This window comes from Chionomys nivalis, chromosome 8 (assembly GCF_950005125.1).
Source record: "Chionomys nivalis chromosome 8, mChiNiv1.1, whole genome shotgun sequence".
NCBI classification, from domain to species: Eukaryota; Metazoa; Chordata; class Mammalia; order Rodentia; family Cricetidae; genus Chionomys; species Chionomys nivalis.
The window spans coordinates 95085820-95110118 of NC_080093.1; the positions used below are offsets into that span (position 1 = coordinate 95085820).

General features: G+C 38.7%; 1 protein-coding gene across 6 annotated transcripts in view; it reads left to right on the plus strand.

Moving 5' to 3' along the window:
• Nup98 (nucleoporin 98 and 96 precursor) overlaps nt 1–24299 on the plus strand; it is a 99347-nt gene that overhangs the window by 47356 nt on the left and 27692 nt on the right. For all 6 annotated transcript variants that reach the window (XM_057777392.1, XM_057777395.1, XM_057777394.1 and 3 more), the window contains 8 exons: nt 3425–3558; nt 5716–5903; nt 9238–9354; nt 13067–13365; nt 14521–14634; nt 15336–15474; nt 16293–16470; nt 18010–18174. In XM_057777392.1, coding sequence (XP_057633375.1) covers nt 3425–3558; nt 5716–5903; nt 9238–9354; nt 13067–13365; nt 14521–14634; nt 15336–15474; nt 16293–16470; nt 18010–18174 — 1334 coding nt within the window. The remainder of the gene's footprint in view (nt 1–3424; nt 3559–5715; nt 5904–9237; nt 9355–13066; nt 13366–14520; nt 14635–15335; nt 15475–16292; nt 16471–18009; nt 18175–24299) is intronic.

Consider the following 24299-nt stretch of genomic DNA (forward strand, 5'->3'; position numbering starts at 1 on the left):
CTAAGTGCTGGGAATGTTAGACATGCAGTTGTACATTATTGCCCATTTAAAAATTATTCTATTAACTTTTAGAATGTCTACTTTCATATCAAAATAAAATCTTAAATAAAAGATGCTAGACTTGTTGTTATACTCAGTCATTATTTGGAGAGGTCTCATCCTCAGTTTTGTCGTGCTGGTATCCCTGTAGGTTCTAGTGCAGTGTCCTCAATTGGTTCATTTTAACCGAAACTTGTCTCTAGAAATTTTTACCCAAATGTTGCATTTTATTTCCTAACTCTAAGCAGAATTGATGTGCTAGAACTATTTTTCCCAGTACTCAGAAGGCAGAGGCTAGTCTGGTCTAAGAACAAGTTCCAAGTCAGCCAGAGCTACAGAGAAATCCTGTCACAACAACAACAACAAAAAAAAAAACAAAAACAGAAAAAGAATTAGTCTCTTCTCTGTCATTAAAAATACTTGATTTTGTTTTCTTAACTCCTTTAATGATTTGGTCATAATTTAACTCTTTGATATGTTTTTAAATTCTTATGATCAAAATATAGTACCAGTTTCACTAGTATTTATTCACTAAATTTTGCTCACGTGGCAGCTTTCTTATCTGAATCTTCAAAAAGAATGTTTAGATTATTTTATGTGTGTGAGTGTTTTGCTGCATGGATGTATGTGTACCATATGCGAACCTGCTGCATGCAGAGTTTAGAAGAGGGTGTTGGTTTCCTTTGAACTGTACATATAGATGGTTGTAAGTCACCAAGTGGATGCTGGGAACTGAGCTCAGGTCCTCTGTAAGAGTATCAAGTGAGCCATATCCCCCATAAACAAACACCTTTTATTTTAAGACGTTTTATTTTTAAATGTGTGTCTGTCTGCTAGTGTCAGTGTATGACAAGTGTGTATGGATGCTCAAGTAGGCCAGAAGAGGCGTATCTGCTGGAATGGAAGTTTACTGCCTAATATGGGTGCTAGGAACTGAACTCTGGCTCTCTGGAAGACCAATATCTGCTCGTAACTGCCGAATCGTCTCTCCAGACCCTATATCTTTTTTGACGGGGAGGGAGTTGATACAGAGAAGTTTTCATATTTACAATGTAAAACAAATTTTCCTAAATATGCTTGGGTTTGTTGATGTTTTTTTTTTTTTTTTTTTTGAGACAGGGTTTCTCTGTGGTTTTGGAGCCTGTCCTGGAACTAGCTCTTGTAGACCAGGCTGGTCTCGAACTCACAGAGATCCGCCTGCCTCTGCCTCCCGAGTGCTGGGATTAAAGGCGTGCGCCACCACCGCCCGGCTTGTTGATGATTTTTAAGCAATTATGCATATAGGTGTTTTGCTTACATGCATTTCTGTATACCTCCTGCCCATAGTAGCCATAAAAGAGCGTCAGGTGCACTTTCATAGTTACATATGGTTATGGTTCTGAGTCACTGTGTGGGTGCTGGAAACTGAACCCGGGTTCTCTGGGGAAAAAAATGCCAGTTCTCTTAACTGCTGCTCTATCTCTCCAGCCCCTTGTTTTCTTATTCTTATGAGCTGGTCTACTTAGTGTGACTCATACATAGGTCAGTTTTTAAGAGATCAGGTTGATTGCCAAGTAACAATGATGAATTTTTGGGTAAGGATAGCACCCTAGTAGTGTTTGCCTAGCGTGTGTGAGACCCCATCCCCAGGACCAAAGGGGTGCTGTTCATGAAACTTAGTCTCCTTGCCTAACTTCACACAATAGTACTGCTTTGTTTATTGGTAATGCCGTGTTACAGAAGTAATTTGTATGTATTTTTTTGCTTATATGTAGTCTTTTTTTAAAAAAATTATCATTTGTGTCAGGATCTTTTTCTTTTCCTTTTTCTTTTTTTTTTTTCTTTTCTTTTTTTGGTTTTTGTAGGCAGGGTTTCTCTGTAGCTTGTAGACCAAGCTCACAGAGATCTTTCTGCCTCTGCTCCTGAGTGCAGGGATTAAAGGCATGCACCACAACTGCCTGCTTGAACTCACCCCTCCATTTTCTTTAGCCTTCCACGTAGCAGGAATTTTCAGTCACGTGTCACCATGGCTGACTTTTGTCTGTAGTCTTAAATTGTTTTAGTGACTTTTCCGAATTCAAATGGTTTACTATATGGTCTTTTACTATGATCTCTTCTGGGTCTCAAATTCTTGAGCATATTGTACTATTCCCTTAATAGCAACAGTGTTTTAATTAACTTTTTTTTTTTTTTTAACATTGTTTAGCTGTATGTGTATTTCAGACAGGGTCTCTTTCTCTGTATCCCAAGTGGCCTCGAACTCATAGCAGTGCCTTAAGCCTTCTTCTACCTGATAGGTTTACAGGTTTGAGCATCAAGCCTGGCTGGATTCACCCAGTTTTAACAATTTGTTTGACTAAGGCGGATCTACTATGGTATGATTTTTTTTTTTTTTAAACTCTGACTCCCCATTCTGGTGTTGCTGCTGCATTCATTTTCCTCATTATGAGAACGTAGAGTTTTGATACGAGAAGTTGATATCCTTACTGTGTTTTGGCTCTTGCCTATTTCGAAATCTTTGTAAGAGGAAAAGTTATTTTCACTCAGATGTTTGGTGATTTAATCTTTGACAAGTATGTTTGGAATGATTCTCTTGAAAATCAGATTCTTTATCATTAGACGTATACTACACTGTTTTACTATTCTTTTTTATACACGACATTTTTGTGCATTATTAATATAATCTTTATTGTTGCTTTTGTCTGTTCTCTGAATTTTCTGTGGCTGATGGGAAATGTTCTATTTTGGTTTTTGTTTTATTTTTTTGTTTGTTGTGGTGTTTTGAGACAGGGTTTCTCTGTGTAGCCTTGGCTGTCCTAGAACTAACTCTGTAGGCCAGGCTGGTCTTGAACTCACAGAAATCTGCTCCCCTTTACCCCCCCCTCCCCCCCAGTACTGAAATGAAAGGCATGTTCCACCACTGCCTGGTAGGAAATATCATTCATTCTTAAGCTTTGGGAGAAAATTAACTTAGCTGGCCAGCCTAGAACTTTGTCATCTAGACTACACTTGAACTCCTGATTCTTGTGTCCTAGCCTCTAGAATGCTGGGCTTTATAAGGATATGCCATAAAACTGCCTTTTGTTCTAGAGATCAAAACTATAACTGTTGTAATGTGTGCTGTTGGCAGATAAGTACAAAGCAGTCTTTATAGGCTATTTTAATTTACATGTATTTGATTACTAGTTAGTGAATTTTTTAAGTAATATTTCTTATGAAATAAATGGCTTTCCATATTTTTGCTTACTTTTATTTAATTCATGGTTTTATGCTTTTAGTTTGCTCTCAATACCATTGAGTGGGTCTGAGCATTTAAAAATTTCATTTCTTTAAAGAGTTCTCTGATACTAATGTGTTGGATCCTTTAACTTAACTCCCCACCCCCATCCTTTTCTCTTTTGAATAGCTTTGACAGATCCAAATGCTTCTGCTGCCCAACAGGCTGTTCTCCAGCAGCACCTCAATAGTCTAACATACTCACCCTTTGGAGACTCCCCTCTCTTCCGGAATCCTATGTCAGATCCTAAGAAGAAAGAAGAGGTAATTTTTTTTATTATTATTATTCTTAAGAGAGACCAAAAATGAGTTTTATCTATCAAAGAGATCACAGTTAACAGATATTTCCAAGTATATTGGCGTTGCATTTTGACATTTCACATTTGGGAGAAGTAGAGGTGAAGGTTTGGTGAACAAACAATTGGTTCTGAGGTAGGAATTCTTTTGTTTCCAATTTTCCAATCCCAATAATGAAGGCTTTTCTAATGTGACTTTTAGAGATCAAACTCAGGTCTTTATTCTCGCAAGGCAAGTACTTTACTGATTGAACCATCTCCCTAGTACTTTGGTACTGTGTAAATCTAAGTTTTAATTAGATGAATATTTTGTTATCAACACAGCCTGATGCCTAAGTATGGTAAGGTAGGCATCATGTTTAATGCTAAGGATGCAAAGCAAGAGAAGGAACTTTATAAGCTTAAAGGGAGCTTGACCTCTGAGAATTTAAGTTTACTGTAGCTCAATATTGTAGATGGAATAATAGAGGAGCCAATTTTTTTTTGATAAGTGAGTAAATAAAACATTATTTAATAAATACTGCTATCCATTGAAAGGAGCAGAGTAAATGGGTAAACCTTGAAAGTATGCCATGAAAGAAGCCAGACGTTGCTTTATGATTTGTTTGTATTGATAGATTCACAATTCATTGAGAAAGTGGGCTTTTGGTTGACAAGGGATGAAGAAGAATTTGGATGTACAGAGTATCTTTGTAGTGATAGAAATATGCTAGAATTAGATAATGGTAACACAGATTATAATCGTTAGTTTTGTCAGCTTGCAAAAATCTCGTGTCATTCAAGTCTCAGTGAGAGATCAGTTTAACCTGTAGACTTATCAGCAATGCGATTGTCTTGATTGCCTTAATTGATATGGAAAGACACAGCCTAAAAGTGGACAGCTTCATTCCTTGATTTAGAGCATTGGACTGTCTAAGAATACTGGACATAGATGAATTTATTCCTCTCTGTTCTTGATTGTGAATATGTGGTGATCAGCTGATTCAAGTTTCCTTCTTGACTTCCCAGCTAGTTGTACTAGAATCTGGGATTGTGAGCTAAAACAAACCTGTCTACCTTAAGTTGCTTTTGGCAGAGTATTTTAGCAACAGAAATGAACATGGACAGCTGTACACATTAAATGGCAAATTTTTATGTTATGAGAGCACTGATACAAGTTTTTAAATATATGCCTTGTGTGGTGGGTCGCAGCACACAGGAGGCTAGAAAATAAGCTTATTACATAGTGAGACCCTCTCTCCAAAACAAGCAGAACTTTTTAGATATGATAAGAAGAATGGTAAATAAGTAGTTGTGTAAATTTGATGAGACTTTTCAAGAGGAGGTGATATTTTTCTCTTGAAGTATAATATAGAAATTAAGATATTCTAAACAAAGGCACTAAAATACAAAAGGACATGAAAACATCTTTTTGTGTGCCTTTGGCATGTATGTATGTTCACATTTGTGGGCATATGTATTTGTGTATGCAGTTGTGCCTGTGTGTCCAAGGATGACTTTTAGGAGTTTGTTCTTTTTTTCCACTGTGTGGGTTCCTGGATCCAAACTCTAATTATCAGATTTAGGTTCTTTTACCTACTAAGTATCTCACCAGCTCAGATCATGATATTAGGTGTTAGTAGTGTCCTTGGCCAAGAGAGCTGATACTACAACAAAAGATGAGGTTTGAAGTTTGGTTAACCTAGTCTAGTCTCAATTTGCTGTCCCCCTGACTCTATCTCCTAAATGCTGGTATTAGGTGTGAAAACCAAACTTGGTAAATGCCTTTAATCCTCACACTGGTAAGGCAAAGAGTTCGAGGCCATCCTGGTCTAAGTAGCAAGTTACAGGCAGATAAAACTGTATAGAGAGACCTGTCTCAAAGCGTGGGGAGCAGAAGATGAGTAGAATGTGAGTCACTAGGCCTGGACTAGTTTTCATATTTTTAAATCAATGCCAAACATTTGAAGTAAACTGTAATATTCCTTGATGCTTCTTTTTAAGACAGTGAAACAATGCCTTGCTATATAGACCTGGCAGGTCTGGGCTTCTCTGTAATCAGACTGGCCTTAGTCTCCCAACTGCTGGGGTCACAGATGTAAACTACCATATCAAGCTTCCTTGATGCTTTTCTTTTCCTTTTCAGAGGCTGAAACCAACCAATCCAGCAGCTCAGAAGGCTCTTACGACACCTACTCATTATAAACTTACACCTCGCCCTGCCACCAGAGTCAGACCAAAGGCTTTGCAAACAACTGGTACAGCCAAATCACATCTCTTTGATGGACTGGATGATGATGAACCATCCTTAGCCAATGGAGCATTCATGCCCAAGTAAGTTATTTTTGTTAAGAAATATAGGTATTTAAGCAATAAAGCCTATTTTAATTATTCTAAGGTAAAATAATTCAGATAATTATTTTGATGAATGTGATTCTAATTTTACATGTTCCTATTTTTTATTATTAAGCTCAATGGTTGAGCACTTGGCTAGCATGTATAAGGCCCTCTTTGGATCCCTAACAGTATAATAAAGATTTTCTTTAAAAAATATTAAAGATCAGGTTAAGAAGAATCTGTATTTTTCTTCTGATTTGCCACATAGGTATTGTTTGTAAATACAGAACTAATAGTGCATAATTAGAAAGTAATAAGATAGGAAAGGAATATCGAAGTGCTATTCCTAAGCAAAGGAAAAATCCACATCAATAATGCCTTAGATTAGAGTGTTGAGATGAGAAAGGGCCTGAAGAAAATTACATAGCAGATAATTGGCATCAGGAGACAGGGCATTTCATTTTTGAGTCTTTTATTCTAGATAGACACAGGCGTGCGCGCACACACACACACATTTTTGAAAAAGGTAGTAGCTTTTTAAATCAAAATAGGGTGGGTTTTGTTTTTAATTTGTTACTTACAATTCTTTGTTTATGAATGATACTAAGTTTGATTTTTGAGACAGGATTTCTCTTTGTAACTTAGCTGTCCCGAAATTCACTCAATATATCAGGCTGGCCTGGAACTCACCGAGAACGACCTGCCTCTGCAGGATTAAAGGTGTGCGCCACAGCAAATGTTAAGTTTATTACAGCTCCTTTTCTTAAATGTGAGTTAGGAGCCAGACAGTAGTGGTGAATGTCTTTAATCCCAGCATTTGTGAGACAGGGGCAAGCTGTAGTTCCAGGGCAGCCTGGTCTACAGAGCCAGTTCTAGGACAGGCTCCAAAGCTACACAGAGAAACCCTGTTTCAAAAACCAAACAAGCCAGGCGGTGTTGGCGCATGCCTTTAATCTCAGCACTCAGGAGGCAAAGGCAGGAGGATCTTTGTGAGTTCGAGGCCAGCCTGGTCTACAAGAGCTAGTTCCAGGACAAGCTCCAAAGCTACAGAGAAACCCTGTTTCAAAAACCAAACAAGCCAGGCGGTGTTGGCGCATGCCTTTAATCTCAGCACTCAGGAGGCAAAGACAGGAGGATCTTTGTGAGTTCGAGGCCAGCCTGGTCTACAAGAGCTAGTTCCAGGACAAGCTCCAAAGCTACAGAGAAACCTTGTCTCAAAAAACCAAAAAAAAAAAAAAAAAAAAAATGTGTTAGACAAAGCTGAGTATGGGGGCGTACACTTTTATTCCCAGCACCCAGAAGGCAGAGACAGGTAGATACCTGTGTTCCAAGGCCACCCTGGTCTACAGGTTCCCAAGATGGCCAGGGCAACACAAAAAAACTATGTCTTGGGGGGAAAAATAGGCCAGGCAGTGGTGGTGCATACTTTACTCTCAATATTCCACAGACAGAAGCATGTGGATCTCTGAGTTTGAGTGAGTTACAAAACAGTCAGGGCTGCACAGAGAAACTTGAGTCCCTTCCCACAGCCATCTTCCCTCCTCCCCCAAATATAAAGGAGCACAGGGCTTGAACCTAGAGAGTGGTTCAGTGGTTTAGAGCACTTGTTGCTCTTGCTCTTGCGTTTGTAGGGGACCTGAATTCAATTCTTATCATCCTCATAGTGCTCGCAAACGTCTTTTGCTTTAGTTCCAGAGGGTCCAAAATGTTCTTCTGGCCTTCTTTGAGCACCAGGCACATACATGGTGCAGCCAAAACATCATACACATAAAATGAATAAAGCTAAATTTTTGTTGTTGGTTTTTGTTTGTTTTTGAGACAAGGTTTCTTAAGTGTAGCTTTTGCTGTCCTGGAACTTGCTCTGTAGAGACCAGGTTGTTTTCAAATTCACAGAGATCTACTTGCTTCTGCCTCCTTAGTTCTGGGATTAAAGGCACCACCACTGCCTGGCCAAAATCTTTACATATGGGTCGAGAACTGGATAGATGGTTCGCTGGGAAGACCATCTGCTGTACAAGAATGAGGATCTGAACTCAAAGCCCCAGCACCCACATAAGAAGCCATTCATAGAAGATCACATAATTGTCTAAAATCTGTACATTGTAGTGGTAGAGACAGGTGGATTGCTGTTATTTTCTTATCTGTCTGCTTATCTCCAAGATAAGTAAAAGACACTGTCTCAACAAAATAAGGTGGAAAGTGGTAACACAGGATATCCAAGACCTAACTCTGCCTTCTTCGTGCACACATCCCAATTAGGGAAATTGTTTTAGCCCAAAATATAAAATGTGTTTTATTTGTTGTATTGCGAGTGATTTATTTTGAAGGCAAGGATAATGTACTTGTGTGTAGTTAAAAGAGCCTTGATACTGTTCTACTTTCCATCCTGATGCTGTGGTAAGCTGTGGTAAGATGCTGACCAAAAGCACCTTAGGCAAGGAAGGGATTTACTTGGTTTACACGGCTAGTTTATACTCTCATAATTGAGGGAAGTCAGGGCAGAAATCCAAGGTAGGCACTTGACTTAGAACCCTTGGGGGAAATACTGTTTGCTGGCTTACTTTTGGGCTTATACTTAGTCTTTTAAAAATAGTTGGATTTTTATATTTAAAAGTGTGTGTATGTGTTATATGTACTTGAGTGCAAGTAATTTCAGAGTCCAGAAAAGGTAGGGAGACCTTATAATTCCAGGCAATTATATATGATTGTGACCTTCCTGTTGTGTTGGGAGTTAGAGTCAAACTCAGGGACCTCTACAAGAGCAGTGTATATAGACACTCTACACCCCACCCCGCATGGGTGGGTGCAATAAGTTGACTAGGTTTTTCTGTGTAGCCCAGGCTATCATAGAACTCAATATGTAGACCAAGCTTACCTCTAACTCACAGAGATTGGCCTGCCTCTGCCTCTTGAGTGCTGGGATTAAAAATGTGTGCCATATATTCAACTTTAAGGATATTTTCCATTTTAATCTGAATCTTCTCAGCTTTATTGTTCAATATAAGTACAATATATCTGAGACTGTATGATGTGATTACACAACTAAAAAAATTATATATGCAGCCCAGTGATGGTGGCACATGCCTTTAATCCTAGCACTTGGGAGGCAGAGGCAGTCAGATTTCTGTGAGTTCAAGGCTAGGTTAATCTACAGATCAAGTTCTAGGAGAGCCAATACTGTTACACAGAGAAACCTTGTCTTAAAAAAATTATATATGCAACTTATTCGGAGAGTTTTGGGTATGCAAGAGTGCTTCAGGTTTTAAAACAATGTTTGGTACACGTGTGTACATGTTAAATTATTTCTATTTCTTTTGGTCTCTACTTTTAGAAAGAGCATCAAGAAGTTGGTTTTGAAAAATCTTAACAATAGCAATCTCTTTTCTCCTGTTAATCATGATTCAGAAGACCTAGCTTCACCATCTGAGTATCCAGAAAATGGAGAGAGGTAAGTTGAATTCTGTTTGTAAATATTCCTCCTAATAGTTATGGTTCGTTTTCAAAGATTCTACTTTATAAAGATTGATGAATGGTAAAATAGAAGTAATATATAGTTCAGGGGCACCTAGATGTTATATTATTACTTCTTCTTTTTTTTAAGATTTATTTATTTATTTAGTACGTATACAACATTCTGCCTCCATGTATGCCTGCACGCCAGAAGAGGGCAACAGATCTCATTACAGATGGTTGTGAACCACCATGTGGTTGCTGGTAGTTGAACTCAGCACCTCTGGAAGAGCAGCCAGCACTCTTAACCACTGAGCCATCTCTCCAGCCCATGTTATTACTTCTTGAGTACTTTTTGTTGTTGTTGTTTTGTGTTGTTTTTCGAGACAAAGTTTCTCTGTGTGACAGTCCTGTCTGTCCTAGAACTTGCTTTGTAGACCAGGCTGGCCTCGATCTCACTGAGATCCGCCTGTTTCTGCCTCTTGAGTGCTGGGATTAAAAGTGTGCTCACTACCACCTAGCTACTTCTTGAGTACTTTAAATCTTAAAATTATTGGAGCTCTGCGAGGCACACACACAGGAAGTAATATGTCTAATTGCAGACTCAGGAAGGTGATCTACTTGTCTTCTGGTCTGACTTAACAGGCTACTAATGTTCTGTATTTACCCCTTTTTCTTGGTTTCAACTAAAATGTTATAGCTCAGGAAATTAACTGTTTATACAGGAAAAAGGCCTGAGTCGCTAAAATTACCTTCAGAGAGAAAAATTCTTGCTTGGGCACCTTGCTGGAGTCAAAAGCAGGGTCCCCAGAAAAGGTTCCTTTTAACTCAGCCAGCTAGTTGCTAGGGTTAGGTTAGGTCAAGGTTGTGTTCCCAACCACAGGGGAACTTCGCAGCCACACCCACCCTGAGACCAGCTATACCCACCCTGAGATGTAAGTTGCCTCATTGCTAGATTCACTGGTTTCTTGTGACTCTGAAATGCATGCTTGATACCATTGTTACCACCTATGGGATTGCTAGCTTGTCTGTCTGCTCATATAAACTGAGAGCTCTGTGGAGATCATCCCTTTTTTCTTACCCTTACCCTTATGCTTGATGCTTTGCCCTTATGCCTTATGTGCCCTTACACTCAGTCATCTTCCCCTAAGGTATAAAGAAACTTGCAGAAAAATTGTGCCTAAGTCAGTCAGTTGGTTCTTCTTCTCAGATCCCATTCCCAAGCCAGTCTTCGCTTGTCATAGAAGTCCTATTCTGAACCCCGAAAGAGTGCTGAGGCAGGTACTCAGTAGCTCCCAATACATGCATATAAAGTATTCAAACATTGTATCAGTGAATCTTTTTTTAAATATTTATTAGTTTATTATGTATACAATATTCTGTCTGTGTGTATGTCTGCAGGCCAGAAGAAGGCACCAGACTTCATTATAGATGATTGTGAGCCACCAAGTGGTTGCTGGGAATTGAACTCGGGAGCTTTGGAAGAGCAGGCAATCTCTCCAGCCCATATCAGTGAATCTTTAAATTAAAAAAAAAAAAATGGCTGAGCATAGTGGTGCACACCTTTAATCCTAGCACTTGGAGGCAGAGGCAAGTGGATCTCTGAGTTTGAGGACATCCTGGTCAACATAGGGAGTTTCAGCATTGCCACAGCTATGTAGAGAGACCCTGTCTTAACTGTACAAACAGAATAAATGAATGAAATAACCAGTGATGGTGGTATGCATTTACAATTCCAGGAGTAGAGTTAGTTTTTGTTTTGCATTCAATACCGTGAACTACACCTTAAGCAACTGCTACCAGGTGGGAAATCTGTTCCTTCAGGCACTGGCTCTACCAAGGCCACTAAAGGAAACTTTATCTTAATCTCTGTCCTACAAAACTCTGGGTACAAAGGTAGACTTGAAATCCTGCTAGCTCAGAGTGACTGAATAACAAGTAGCTAACCTCTACTTGCTTGTGCATCTCCCGGAAGAGGGGCCATATTTATGCTCAGCCCCCAGTTAAGAACCCTCCCTAGGCTTCCTTCCTTCCTACCACTTCCTGTCAACTAGTTGCTGACTCAGCCTCATGACCCCAGGTTAATTTTATTTAGTCAGACTAATGTAACAAGTCTTTGCATTGTTAACAAGCAGCAGAAACAAAGGTAGTATACCTTTATACAGTTATATTCCACAACAGTTAATTCTCTCTTTCCACCATGTGGGTCCCAGGGATTAAACTTGGGTCTTTTAGTCTGTTTCCCCTCTGTGCCATCTTGCCAGTCCTACCTCCGAAACCCCCCACCCCCGCAAGGCAGGGTTTCTCTGTGTATCCGTGGTTGTCCTGAAACTATCTCTGTAAGTCAAGGCAGACCTTGAACTCACAGAGATCTGCCTCCATAAGTATTGGGATTTTAATGTGCTCCACCATGCCCAGCATACATCCTAATTCTTAATGGTTTGGTCATTGTGGTGAATATAAGATAATTTAATTAGTGAACATATAGAGGTTATTTGGTATTCTTTTATTCAAAATAGTGGACTTTTTAAAATTATAATGTCATATCATTAAAATATTTCCAAACCTTGTGGTTGTACTATTAAAGTTTAAATTCAAATTTTGAGATTTTTAAATTTTTGTGTAGGAATCTTTTGCCTACAAATATATCCGTTCATTGTATACATGTAGTGTTTGGAAAGGCCATGGAGGATGTCATTTGGGATCCATTGGAACTGAGTTAGAGCTGTTGATAGCTTCCTTGTGAGTGCTGGGAACCAAACGCTGGGCCTCTCTGGAACAGCAGCAGCAAGTGCTTCTAAAAGCTGAGTCATCATTCCAACCATTTAAAATTTCTCACTCTTTTATCTTGACATTAACCACTAATCATTTAATTCTACATAGTAGCAAATACTTTTTATGTTTGTTTTAGTCAAAGATTTGACAGGCTGATGGGATGGCTGGCTCAAGGTGTATAAAAGCTTTTATCATCAAGCCTGATGACCTAACTTCACCCCAAGAACACACCGCACAGCAGGAAGGCAGTGTTCAGATTCATTCTTTTGTAAATGAGCAGTTAAATCTAGAGCTAAATTTTCTTACGTTTTTGTTTGTTTTTCTAAAACATGGTTTCTCTATGTAGCCCTAGCTATCCTGGAACTAGCTCTGTAGACCAGGCTGGACTCGAACTCACAGTCACAGAGATCCGCCTGCCTCTGCCTCCTGAGTGCTGGGATTAAAGACGTGCGCCACCACCGCCTGACCCTGTTTTTTATTTTATGTGCATGGGTGTTTTGACTGCTTGTATGTCTGTGTACCACTTGTGTGCCTGGTAGCTGAGTGGATGAGGAGAGGGTTCAATATCCCCTAGAACTGTAGTTACAAACAGTTGTGATCCACCTTGTGTGTGCTGGGAATTGAACCTAGGTCCTCTACAGAAGCGATACATGCTCTTAACTACTGAATCATCTCTCCAGCCCTACATTTTCTTTTCACCTCTAGTTAGTGCTCACAACTTTGTAATATTATGCAAGGTTATTACTATTATTGTTACTTGCCTCAATTTTCTTTTTTATAAGTTAGAGACAATAGTTAGATATATTTCACACAGTTACTATTAGGATTAATTTTATTGAATCATCCAGAATAGTGTCATACTTAATAAAGATTAACCTGTCATTGTCGTTACTGTCGCTGGGGGCTAAAGTATTAATATTTTTTTCTCTTTTCAGATTTAGCTTCCTGAGTAAACCTGTTGATGAGAACCATCAGCAGGATGGAGATGATGATTCTCTTGTATCACGTTTTTACACTAATCCTATTGCCAAACCCATTCCTCAAACCCCAGAGAGTTCTGGAAACAAAAATAACAGCAGCAGCAGTGTGGACGATACCATTGTTGCTTTGAACATGCGTGCTGCTTTGCGCAATGGACTCGAAGGAAGCAGTGAGGAAACATCTTTCCATGATGAGTCATTGCAAGATGACCGAGAAGAAATAGAAAATAATACTTACCATATACATCCAGCAGGTCAGTTTTACCAAATGTTTTAAACCTTTGAAATAGTTTAAACTTGTTGTCTTTATAATTAATGATGTGATCAGAAGAGCCCACTTTTTACAGCCAAAGTGACTGTCCTGTCTACGAAACTTGTAAATTCAAGTGGGTTGTTTATTATTAAGACTTCACTGTGGTATGGTCTGTTGACTACCTACCACATTATAGAATTTTCCCATTAAAAAGAGGGCTCTATAGTAAATATAAAATCTATAAATTTTAGCTTACTGAACTGAAGAGAAGCTTAACAGTTAAGAGCGTTAAGAGCACTTGACTGTTCTTCCAGAGGCCCCAAGTTCAATTCCCAACACCCACATGGCAGCTCACAACTATCTGTAACTCCACGATCTGACATCCTCACTCAGACATACATGCAGGAAAAACACCAATGTACATAAAATAAGAATGAAATTAATATAGCAGAAGAAGAAAAGAATTGGTGGGGAGCCAGGTGGTGGTGATGAAAGCCTTTAATCCCTGCAAAGGGGAGGCAGAGGCAGGCAGATCTCTATGGTTTGAAACAAGCCTGGTCTACAGAGTGAGTTATAGGACAGCCAGGAATGTTTCATAGAGAAACCGTCTCCACAAAACAAAAAAATTAGATTAACAAAGGTTAAGTAGACCTTTGTTAATTAAATTTAAATGTTTTAAATTTTTCTTTCATGGGACATTGGAATTGGAGGTTTGCTCTCTCTTTCTCAAAGCTCTCCTCGATTTTTCTGCATCTGCATCCTAAGTTCCGCACTCAGTATGTGGAGGCAGGAGACCCAGAGACTCACAATCTCAGCTTCATAGTCTCATAGTTCAAGGCCAGACTGTGATGCCTTAGACCTTGTCTCAAGAAAAATTATTTAAAAAAAAAAAACAACTTGCGTAGATTTTGTTTGTTTTGGTTTTGGTTTATTTGGGTTTTTTGTTGTTGTTGTTTGGCACGGGGTTTCTCTTTGTAGAACAGGTTGATCTTACTCAGAAATCCACCTGCCTTTGCCTCCTGAGTGTTGGGATTAAAGATATGTACTACCATTGCCCAGCTTTTCTATAGAAAAGTTTTATATGAAAGTAAAATGAATATTATTAAGAACTGTTTTCACTAGGATAATCACAGTACTTTCTGACTTTTGGTTGCAGGCATTGTTCTCACAAAAGTTGGTTACTATACTATTCCATCTATGGATGACCTTGCTAAAATTACGAATGAAAAGGGAGAATGCATTGTTTCAGATTTCACCATTGGTCGTAAAGGTATGTGTGAGTTTAGGTGTGAGAATATAATTTAGATTGCATCTTGATTTTATATGTAAGGGCAGCACTTGATTTTAGGGTCTGTTTTTCCTATATTTGGCTCCTCCCTGAAATAGAAACACTGACAAGTAACAAAGCAAGGAGGACTAGAACCATGTAGCATTTGGGGATTTAGACATCCCTGTTTGGGTCTTGTAGTTATTTGTCTTGTTATAATTCTTTACAATTAAAGAAACTTCAAGGTATACCAAGTTTAATACTTTGGTTCTGTTTCATATTATAAAATTATTGCAGTAATTTTCCTTGAATAAATTTACTTTGTGATGTTGTATGACTGAATCTGCCTCTGGAGTGCCGAATTCCACCCAGTCATGATACTGTATTTTAAAAGGGCTCAAGTATTTTCATTTGGCAGTTTAGGAACCAAGTTGTTCATAAAGCAGCATTACAGATACTTGGGAAGATTTGAGAATGCAAAAATGTAAACTGGAGGTGTTGCATCTGGTAATAATGTAACACCATTCCTCTTTTCTCATCCTTGCCATGTTTAGGAGGCAGGTAGCCACTTGATGAATTTTTAGAAGGCTTAAAACACTGATACTACGGTTTGCATATTCTTCCTTGCTAATCATTACAGATTAAAAGAGGTTTTTGCTCCTTTATATAGATTTCTTTTTTTAACTATTTGCTCTGAATTTTAGGATATGGCTCCATCTATTTTGAAGGAGATGTAAATTTGACAAATCTAAATTTGGATGATATTGTGCATATCAGAAGGAAAGAAGTTATTGTCTATGTAGATGATAACCAGAAGCCCCCTGTGGGTGAAGGGCTAAATAGGTATGAGTTTATTTACATATAAAAATAACTAAATTGGGTTTTTTCTATACTTTTATTTGGATGTATAAGTGGTAATGATATTGTGACTTTAGGATCCATGCCTTTTCCTTGATAGTGACATGTCCAGGTGCTGCTTTCAGGGACTTTCAACACCGGCAATTTTGTTTTGCTTTTGTTTAATTTTACTGACCAAGTGAGCACCAACCACATAAAATGAGTGTGTGTGTTTTCTGTATTACTCTTGTTCTGCTGCTGGCACACTTACCTATTTTAGTGTGATATTTTTAAACTTTGTTGTTGTTTTTTAAGTGCATTTTCTTGCCATATATTGCTTGAAGCGTGGTGGAGGTTAGACAGAGTCTTACGCTACAACCCTGTATGGGCTTGAACTCAAAAATCCCTTTCCTCTGCTTCTGTCGTCCGTCGTCTTTCTACTTTCATGTTCTACACACTGCGTGCATGTATTAAGTCTGTATTCTACACATGAGAGAAAGCATTCAGTATTTGAGTTTGGCTTACTTTGCTTAATGAAATGATCTATATTTTCCTACAAATACCATGATTTCTTTCTTCTTTGAGGGAAAAAAATCCGTTTTGTATATATACCACTTCCTTCTCCATACATCAAATCCCTAGGTTGGTACCTCATCTCGGGCATTGTATGCCTAAGGTTCTTTAGGTAGATAGCCAGGAGTGGTATAGCTGGGCCATATTGTAGTTGTATTATTAAAATTTTAGAGAGACTCGGGCTTCCATAGTGGTTACACCTCCTTTTGTAAGTATAAATCATTTCTGTTTTGCCTGTTTCTACTTCACAGGAAGGCTGAAGTTACATTGGATGGAGTTTGGCCAACAGATAAAACATCCCGGTGTTTAATAAAGAGCCCAGATCGACTTGCTGATATCAATTATGAGGGGAGATTGGAAGCAGTCTCAAGGAAGCAAGGAGCCCAATTCAAGGAATACCGGCCTGAAACTGGTTCTTGGGTGTTTAAGGTATAGTTCCTTCACCCAGTTTCTACTTTTGGCATCACAAAATGAATTCATCAGAAATCTTTGTCTCTTGGTAAAGTAGGTCTTCCAAAAACGTTGGTGGCCGTATGTATCATCAATGTCGGGTCTCTTCCTCTCACTGTGTAGCCCTAACTGACCTGAAACTTGGTTTGTAGAAGCTGTCCTTGAACTCTGTGAGCTGCTATCTTAATGCTGGGATTAAAGGCTGAAGGCGTGCACCCAAACCCAGCACTTGGGAAGCAGAGGCAGGTGGATCTCTGTGAGTTCGAGACCAGCCTGGTAGGACAGACTCCAAAGCTACACAGAGAAACCGTATCTCAAACCATATGAATGAATGAATGAATGAATGAATGAATGAATGAATGAATGAATGAATGAATGCATATACCACAACAACCAACTAATCTTACTGTTTGAAAGAGAGTCTTTTACTGAACCTGAAGCTCTCTGGTCCAGGAAGACTGACTGGCCAGCTAATCTCCAAGGACCCAAGTGCCTGTGCCTCTGCAGTGCTGAGATTGTGGTTATGGTGGCCTTGCCAGCTTCTTTTTGTTGGGATAGGGAGGATCTGCTAAACTCAGGTACCCATTACTACATGGTGAACACTTTACACATCTCTCTAGCTCTAATAGATGCAGCTTTCCCCCTTTACAGTTCTTGTTTATATATGTGTGCAAATGTGTGGGAACAGAAAATGTCAGAGTGTACAAGCACATGTCAGAAGACAACCTATGGGAGTGGGTTCTCTGTACCGGGGTCTTGGGAATCAAAATCAGATATTTCAGCAGGTATCTTTACCTCCAGTCTTGTAATTTTTACTTGTAAACACTTTTGAAAGTAGAGAGTTTGGCTGCTACTTGTTCTGTATAGTCTTAACCCAATAGTTTCTTCTTCTAGGCTGGTTGTGGGATTTAGTTGGTTGAAGGCTGTTGTGTAGGTAGACAACAGTTAGTATATATCAGGATTCATGGATGATTGCATTTTAATTCTTGTTTATTGGTTGGCTTTGGTTTTTCAAGTAGGGGTTTCACTATTTAGCCCTGACTGTTCTAGAACTTGCTTTGTAGACCTAGCTGGCCTTGGATGTCAAGTAGATTCACCCGCCTCTGCCTCCCTAGTGCTGGGACTAAAGATGTGCACCAGCATGCCTTATTCATTGTATATTCATAGCATATATTAATTTAATTTTGAGCAACTATTATGTGCACTGAAAGCTGTCAAAATCATAGAAAACATGCTGCCATTAACATTTTATTTTACTTTAATTATTTAAAATTTGTTTATTCATTTATTTATATTTATTTCTGTGCTCTGTACCTTTGGAAGCCAGAACCGGGTATTGGGTCTCCTGGAGGTAGAGTTTTACAGTCCTCTGGAAGACAAGCCACTACTTTTGAATTGCTGAGCTATCTATCCAGCTCCTGCTTTAACTATTTTAATATCTCTCCCCTTTGTCTTTTTTTTCAATATAGAAAAGAATATTATTAAATGTTGACTTTGCTGTGTTTCTTTTCTTTGTAGGTCTCCCATTTTTCTAAATATGGCCTTCAGGATTCTGATGAAGAGGAGGAAGAACACCCACCCAAAACTACTTCAAAGAAGTTGAAGACTGCCCCTTTGCCCCCTGCTAGCCAGGCAGCTCCTTTCCAGATGACTCTTAATGGCAAACCTGCACCTACACCTCAGGTAGAGAAAGGACAGTGAATGTAAATGGAACGGTGATAAAGACGTCAAAGCAGTCCCGCAGTTTTTCAGCTACACAGTCCGGGGACCTGATACGTCCAAGGGAGGCTGAGGTGGTACAGGATGCTAGTATTTACTCAACAGTTAAAGAATTCTCTTGCTGTTTGGATCATTCTTCTACAGATTGTAATTCTCAATTTTTCTCATCTGGACTTGTAATTTTTGATCACTGGTCAACTTGAGATAGAATTTTGCTTGTGTAGGGTTGATGCAAAGTAAATCCTACTTTTATTGATTTTGTGATGTGCAGTCTGATCTTGAATTTACTTTTTAAATCTTGATCCATTGCTTTTTAAAAGATTAGCTTTCTATAAGAGTTTTTAATTCCATTTTCTCAAGTTTGCTTATATTTCAAACTCATGACACTGTATTTTAATAATCTTTATGAAAATAGATAATTTTAAAAGCCATTAAATTATTTAGTGTGTAGAAAATAAGGACTGCATTGTTTATTACAAATATTTGTATCATACGCTTTTTCACTGTTGTTAAACCAATATCAACCTTTTGTCCTTTAAAGGGAAAGGTTTGTAAATTAATTTAATACCTACTGGTAAAGAGATTTACTTTAATTTGGATGTCATTTATATGCAATCAAGTTATAGAAATATTTTTAACTTACTGACACACTCCCTCTAAGAAGAGTTATTTATGAGACTTTGTAAAACACCCTCTACCTCTCAGCTGCTAAAAGCAGGACCTTTGGAATTTTCCATGTTACAGTTCTTTTGGCTGCTCAAATGTGTGATTTTTATGATTTATTAAATAATTTCTGGGGAGGCACTTTCTGGAGAGTCTTGTGTGTGACACGTTTATGTGTAGAGACTGAAAGGGGAGGCTATGGTAAATGTGAAAGCTGAAACTATTGACTTTTAAGGTTTTTGTTTGTTTTTGGTTTTTTGAGACAGGGTTTCTCTGTATAGCCCTGCATATCCTGGAACTAGCTCTGTAGATCAGGCTGGCCTTGATTTCTCAAGTGCTGAAATTAAAAGGTGTGCTTTGCCACAGCATGGTTGAATTTTATGTTTTATCTATTTGTTTGTTTGTTTGTTTTTGGTTTTTTCTAGGCAGGGTTTCTCTATAGCTTTGGAACCTGTGCTGGAACTACCTCTGTAGACCAGGCTGACCTCAAACTCACAGAGATCTGCTTGCCTCTGCCTCCCAAGCGCTAGGATTAAAGGCGTGCGCCATTACCACCCAGCAGATTTTTAAGTTAGTATTTTTGTTAGTATTTAAATTATCGCCATTACAAACCTCTTCTAATAAATCTGTTAATGACTTAGGAGGCATTGGAAGTCAGATTTCTGAGTTTGAAGCCAGCATGATGACCTAGTAAGACATTCCTAGTAAATAGAGACAGGATTTCTCTGTGTAGTCCTGGCTTTCCTAGAACTCACTTTAAGAACTCAGAGATCTGCCTGCCTCTGCATGAGCAAACACGGTTTTATTTATCCATTTTTTTGTGTCTGTGTGACTCCTATCCCATATTTTTTTAATCTTTTCTAAAAACAATCAGCCTTTTTTTTAAATTTATTTATTATGTATACAATATTCTGTCTGCAGGTCAGAAGAGGTCACCAGAACTCATTATAGATGGTTGTGAGCCACCATGTGGTTGCTGGGATTTGAACTCAGGACCTTTGGAAGAGCAGGCAATGCTCTTAACCACTGAGCCATCTCTCCAGCCCAGCCTTTTTTTTTTTCTGCTAATAAACATTATGTAAGGTTTTAGAGATATGACTGCAAACGAAAAACAGAACAAATTTACGTTAGTAATATGTTAGTAATCAGCTTTAGTCACCAGAATTAAACACTGGGAAAAGAATCTAAATTCCTAAAACGACATATGTATAGTAGGCAAGGCTAATTGCAAAGCTGAGAGCAAAAGCTATCTCAGAACAAGTTCTAGCCAAGAGAGAACTGGTAAGGATTCAAACTGGGCAAATAGAACACAGTGAACATGGGTACCACCGGGATTGAAGAAATTGGTTTGCAGTGAGCAGAAATAAGACGGATGTTATGTTTACATGCATTATGTGCTCTGCTCTGGAGCACCCTTCCTATTCCCTGGTGACATTTGAGGGATTGGCTAATTATTATTAGTTGCTTTACTCGGCACAGGAAACTACCTGAACTATCAGAATAAACAGAACGGGAGTCAGAGTTGCTATTGTCACACATCACACTGTTGCGTCCTTCCCAGAGAGACCAATTGCTGCAAGTCTGATGAAAGACTCCCTCAGTCCCCCAGTTTACCACAGATGGAAGGGTTGTCTCTTGGGCTGTTCTGGAAAGTTCCCGTTTTATTTTAAGGATCACATTTATACAGCACAGCTTTTTATCCATTAGTTTCAGTTCTGTGTTTCCAGGTGGTCTATAAACCTTGTATTTGCACCTTTAAAAGCTGGTGTAACAAAGCAACAAGAAAACACATTTTTGTATGATCTGTAACTTTCAGGTGAGAGAATATTCACTCAGTTAATTAAATTGCTGTGGGACTGTTGTTGTCTGTAGTTTCTGCTCCTGGTGTGATCTTCTGGTTTCTAGATGACTGCATAGTAGTCTAGAGTGCTTGACTTTGGTTACTTAGATCATCCATCACTTCTCTTCCAGGGGATTCAGACATACTTAATTTTTAATAATCTCCCTAGCTGATGGAGGTGTTTGCACAGGTTTTGAAACTGAAAGACCTGAAACGTTTTGACACTCAGGTAGATGTAGCTTTTTCCCCACCCTTAGTTCAGTAAGTCAAGATAGTTAGCTTTCTCAGAAACATGTTCAGTCAGTAAATTTATTCAAAGAAATATAAAAGCAAATTAAAGTTTTTTTCATATGTATGAATATTTTGTCTGCATGTATATGTGTGACGTATTGTGCTCCTGGTGCCTGTGCAAAGTGTGGAAGCAGTAGATCCCTAGAGCTGCTGTCATGAGTGATTGTGGGCACTGTGTGGACACTGGAGACCAAACCTGGGCCCCGAAAGAGCTCTCCATCCCCAATTTTAAAACTTTTTTTCCCCAGGAAAAAAAGGTATCACAATTTAGTATATGATTTATGTATGTTGTGACTTGAAATAAAAGGACTTCTAAACATTCTGTGTGTGTGTGTGTGTGTGTGTGTGTGTGTGTGTGTGGCCACAATTAACTTTCAGATATTATTAGGCATGTTGGTTTTCTTATTAATTTAAAAATCAAATATAAGCTAATATAATATAGGATTTATCCCTCATGCAGAATTTTTAGAATGTAAATTACAAGACACAAGGCTTGAAAGCCTAATGCATAATTTATTTTGAAGAGAACACAGTATTATTGACAACTAGTTTTCAAACAAAACTATGTGAAAATACTCTATAGTTAGAATACAAGTTCTCTTTAGGTACGCAGTAGTAGTAGTTATATTGGACCAACTTAATTGGCTAAAAGAGGAATATCAACTATAAAAATGTGATCTTGGACTGGCCGCGTATTCCTTCCTTCCTTCCTTCCTTCCTTCCTTCCTTCCTTCCTTCCTTCCTTCCTTCCTTCCTTTATTAATTTAAGAACATCTTGAGTTATCTCACTTAGGGTTGAATTTTAAGTATTGACCATGTTGATTATATGTAGAAGATTACATTTTGAATGTCAAAAAAACCTTTCTTGCTGATAGCTAGCAGTGGTGGTGCATGCCTTTAATCACAGCACTTGAGAGGCAGAAGCAGGTGGATTTCTGGGATCGAGGCCAGCCTGGTCTATAGAGCGATTTCCAGCATAGGCTCCAAGCTACACAGAGAAATGCTGTCACGAAACAACAAAAAAAATTTCCTAAATCATGGAAGGTTTTCATTTGTGAACCCTACCTTCAAATTTTCAGATTATCAATTTATAGATAATTCTTGTAATATTTCTAATTCATCAAACACCTTGTAGGAAAGGGAGTCAAGTTGATGCCGAATCAACTTTCCCTGTACATACCTTTCCTTCCCATAGACCTCAGGAGTTGTTCTCCCCACTCCTTTTCAGTTTACAGCATTTTTTATTCTCTGACTTTGAAGAAGTATCTAGTCTGCGCTGATTTCTTTCTTTCTCTCCTTTTGTTTTTTGGAGACAGGATTTCTCTGTGTTGCCTTGACTGTCCTAGAACTTGCTCTGTAAATCAGACTGGCCTAGAACTCACAGAGATTGACCTGCCTTGGCCTCCCGAGTGTTGGAACTAAAGGTGTGCACCATGGCCTGGGCCAAGATTTCTTAAAAGATTTTAGGGTATTTATTGAAATTTCTTAGGCGCACTCTACTAAGTCCATGTGCAGGGATTCCCAGACCTTTGCCAGTTCCTCAGGTTTATGGTATTTCCTTTCCTGCTTGTCCATATACTAGGTGATGTCATCTACTTTTAACAGCTGTGTATGAACATAAACATAGAAAACATTGATCTTCAGCACTCTTCATCGGGGTATATCCTGTGTCCCTTTTGTCTATAATCTAGTAATTTTATGGAACCCTCCCACTTTGCCTACAAGTGCTGTGGATAAGGATTTCCTGGGGGATTGTTTTCCCTGTGTTAAGTAGTACAGGAAGTTGATACCATGCCTCCTTCCATCTCTACCCACAGTCCTCAGTCTTTACCCTTTTTTGGTCAGTTGTTTTGTTTTTGTTTTTTTGTTGTGTGACAGATGCTTTATTAGGTGGAAAGCACAAAGCATGTGTTCGTTGAATGTGGAACTTAAGTAATTGATGTGCTTGTTACTAAATACAGAATATCGTCAACCATAATTCCTGTTTTCATAGCTTCACTACCTGTCACACACACACACACACACACACACATAAAAGAAATTTTGATGCGAGATGTTAAATAGGAAGAACCAGGTAATGTGGAAGCCAAAACCAGTATGTGTCCTGCTGATCTGATGGGGAATATCATTGTGTTTGTTGAAAGGGAACTCTGGTTGAGAGTGTAGCTCAGCTTAGCATGTGCTCACAAGCACGTACATGGCCCTTGGTTCCATTCCCAGTACCGTCACTCCCAAAATTAGTTGTTAGGCCAGGTGTAATGTGTCAAACCTTTAATCCTATCACTTGGGACACAGGAGAGTGAATATCTTGAGTTTAAGGTCAGTTTGTTCTACATAGTGAGTTTCAGGGCAGTCAGGGCTACACAGAGAGACCCTGTCTAAAGAACATATTAGGAGCCAGGCGTTGGTGGCGCACGCCTTTAATCCTAACACTTGGGAGGCAGAGACAGGCAGATCTCTGTGAGTTCGAAGCCAGCCTGATCTGCAAGAGCTAGTTCCAGGACAGGCTACAAAGCTACAGTGAAACCCTGTCTTGAAAAACAAAACAAAAATATATTTGGGAATGTATGGGATTCCAGGATTATTCTTACTAGATACCTACTTTAGCACTGAGCTCCATCCCTACGGTTTTACAGCATAAGAGTGATGTGAAGTGCTAGTAGATTCACCTGCAGTCATCGTTTCGTTTGGCAGTGCTTATTGTCAAAGCCATCTGTGTCCTTGAACAAGTCAGGAATATGCTGTGCTCCTCGGCTTGGGACCTTAGTCCAGTGGGAACATTATCTAGCTTTAGTAAAGCAGTCTTTGGGTAGTGTCTACATTTTAAGTGCTTATATACCTTGTACATTTTTTAAGTGACATTGAAACCTTGTCTTCAAAAAAAGGAAAACTTGCCATATCATAGCATTCATTTAAAATGTAACATAAGCCGGGTGGTGGTGGCGACACACATCTCCTTTAATCCCAGCACTCAAGAGCTAGTTCCAGGACAGGCTCCAAAGCTACAGAGAAACCCTGTCTCTAAATAAATAAGAGAGAGAGAGAGAAGGAAAATAGCATAAAATAGGCACTCCTGAAAAATCCAAACATTGTGCAGGGATCATATATGTAAGTTATAGCTTGATAAGAAAAATAATTTATAGTACCTTTTGTATTGAAAATGTTTATATATTGTAGTCATTTGTTAGCACACTGTACTAAATTCTATATGTTTAAATTTATGAAACAATCATGTATTGGATTAGTTAATTTATAGTCCACTGCCATTTTATAAGCCTTAACCTTTTACCATAAA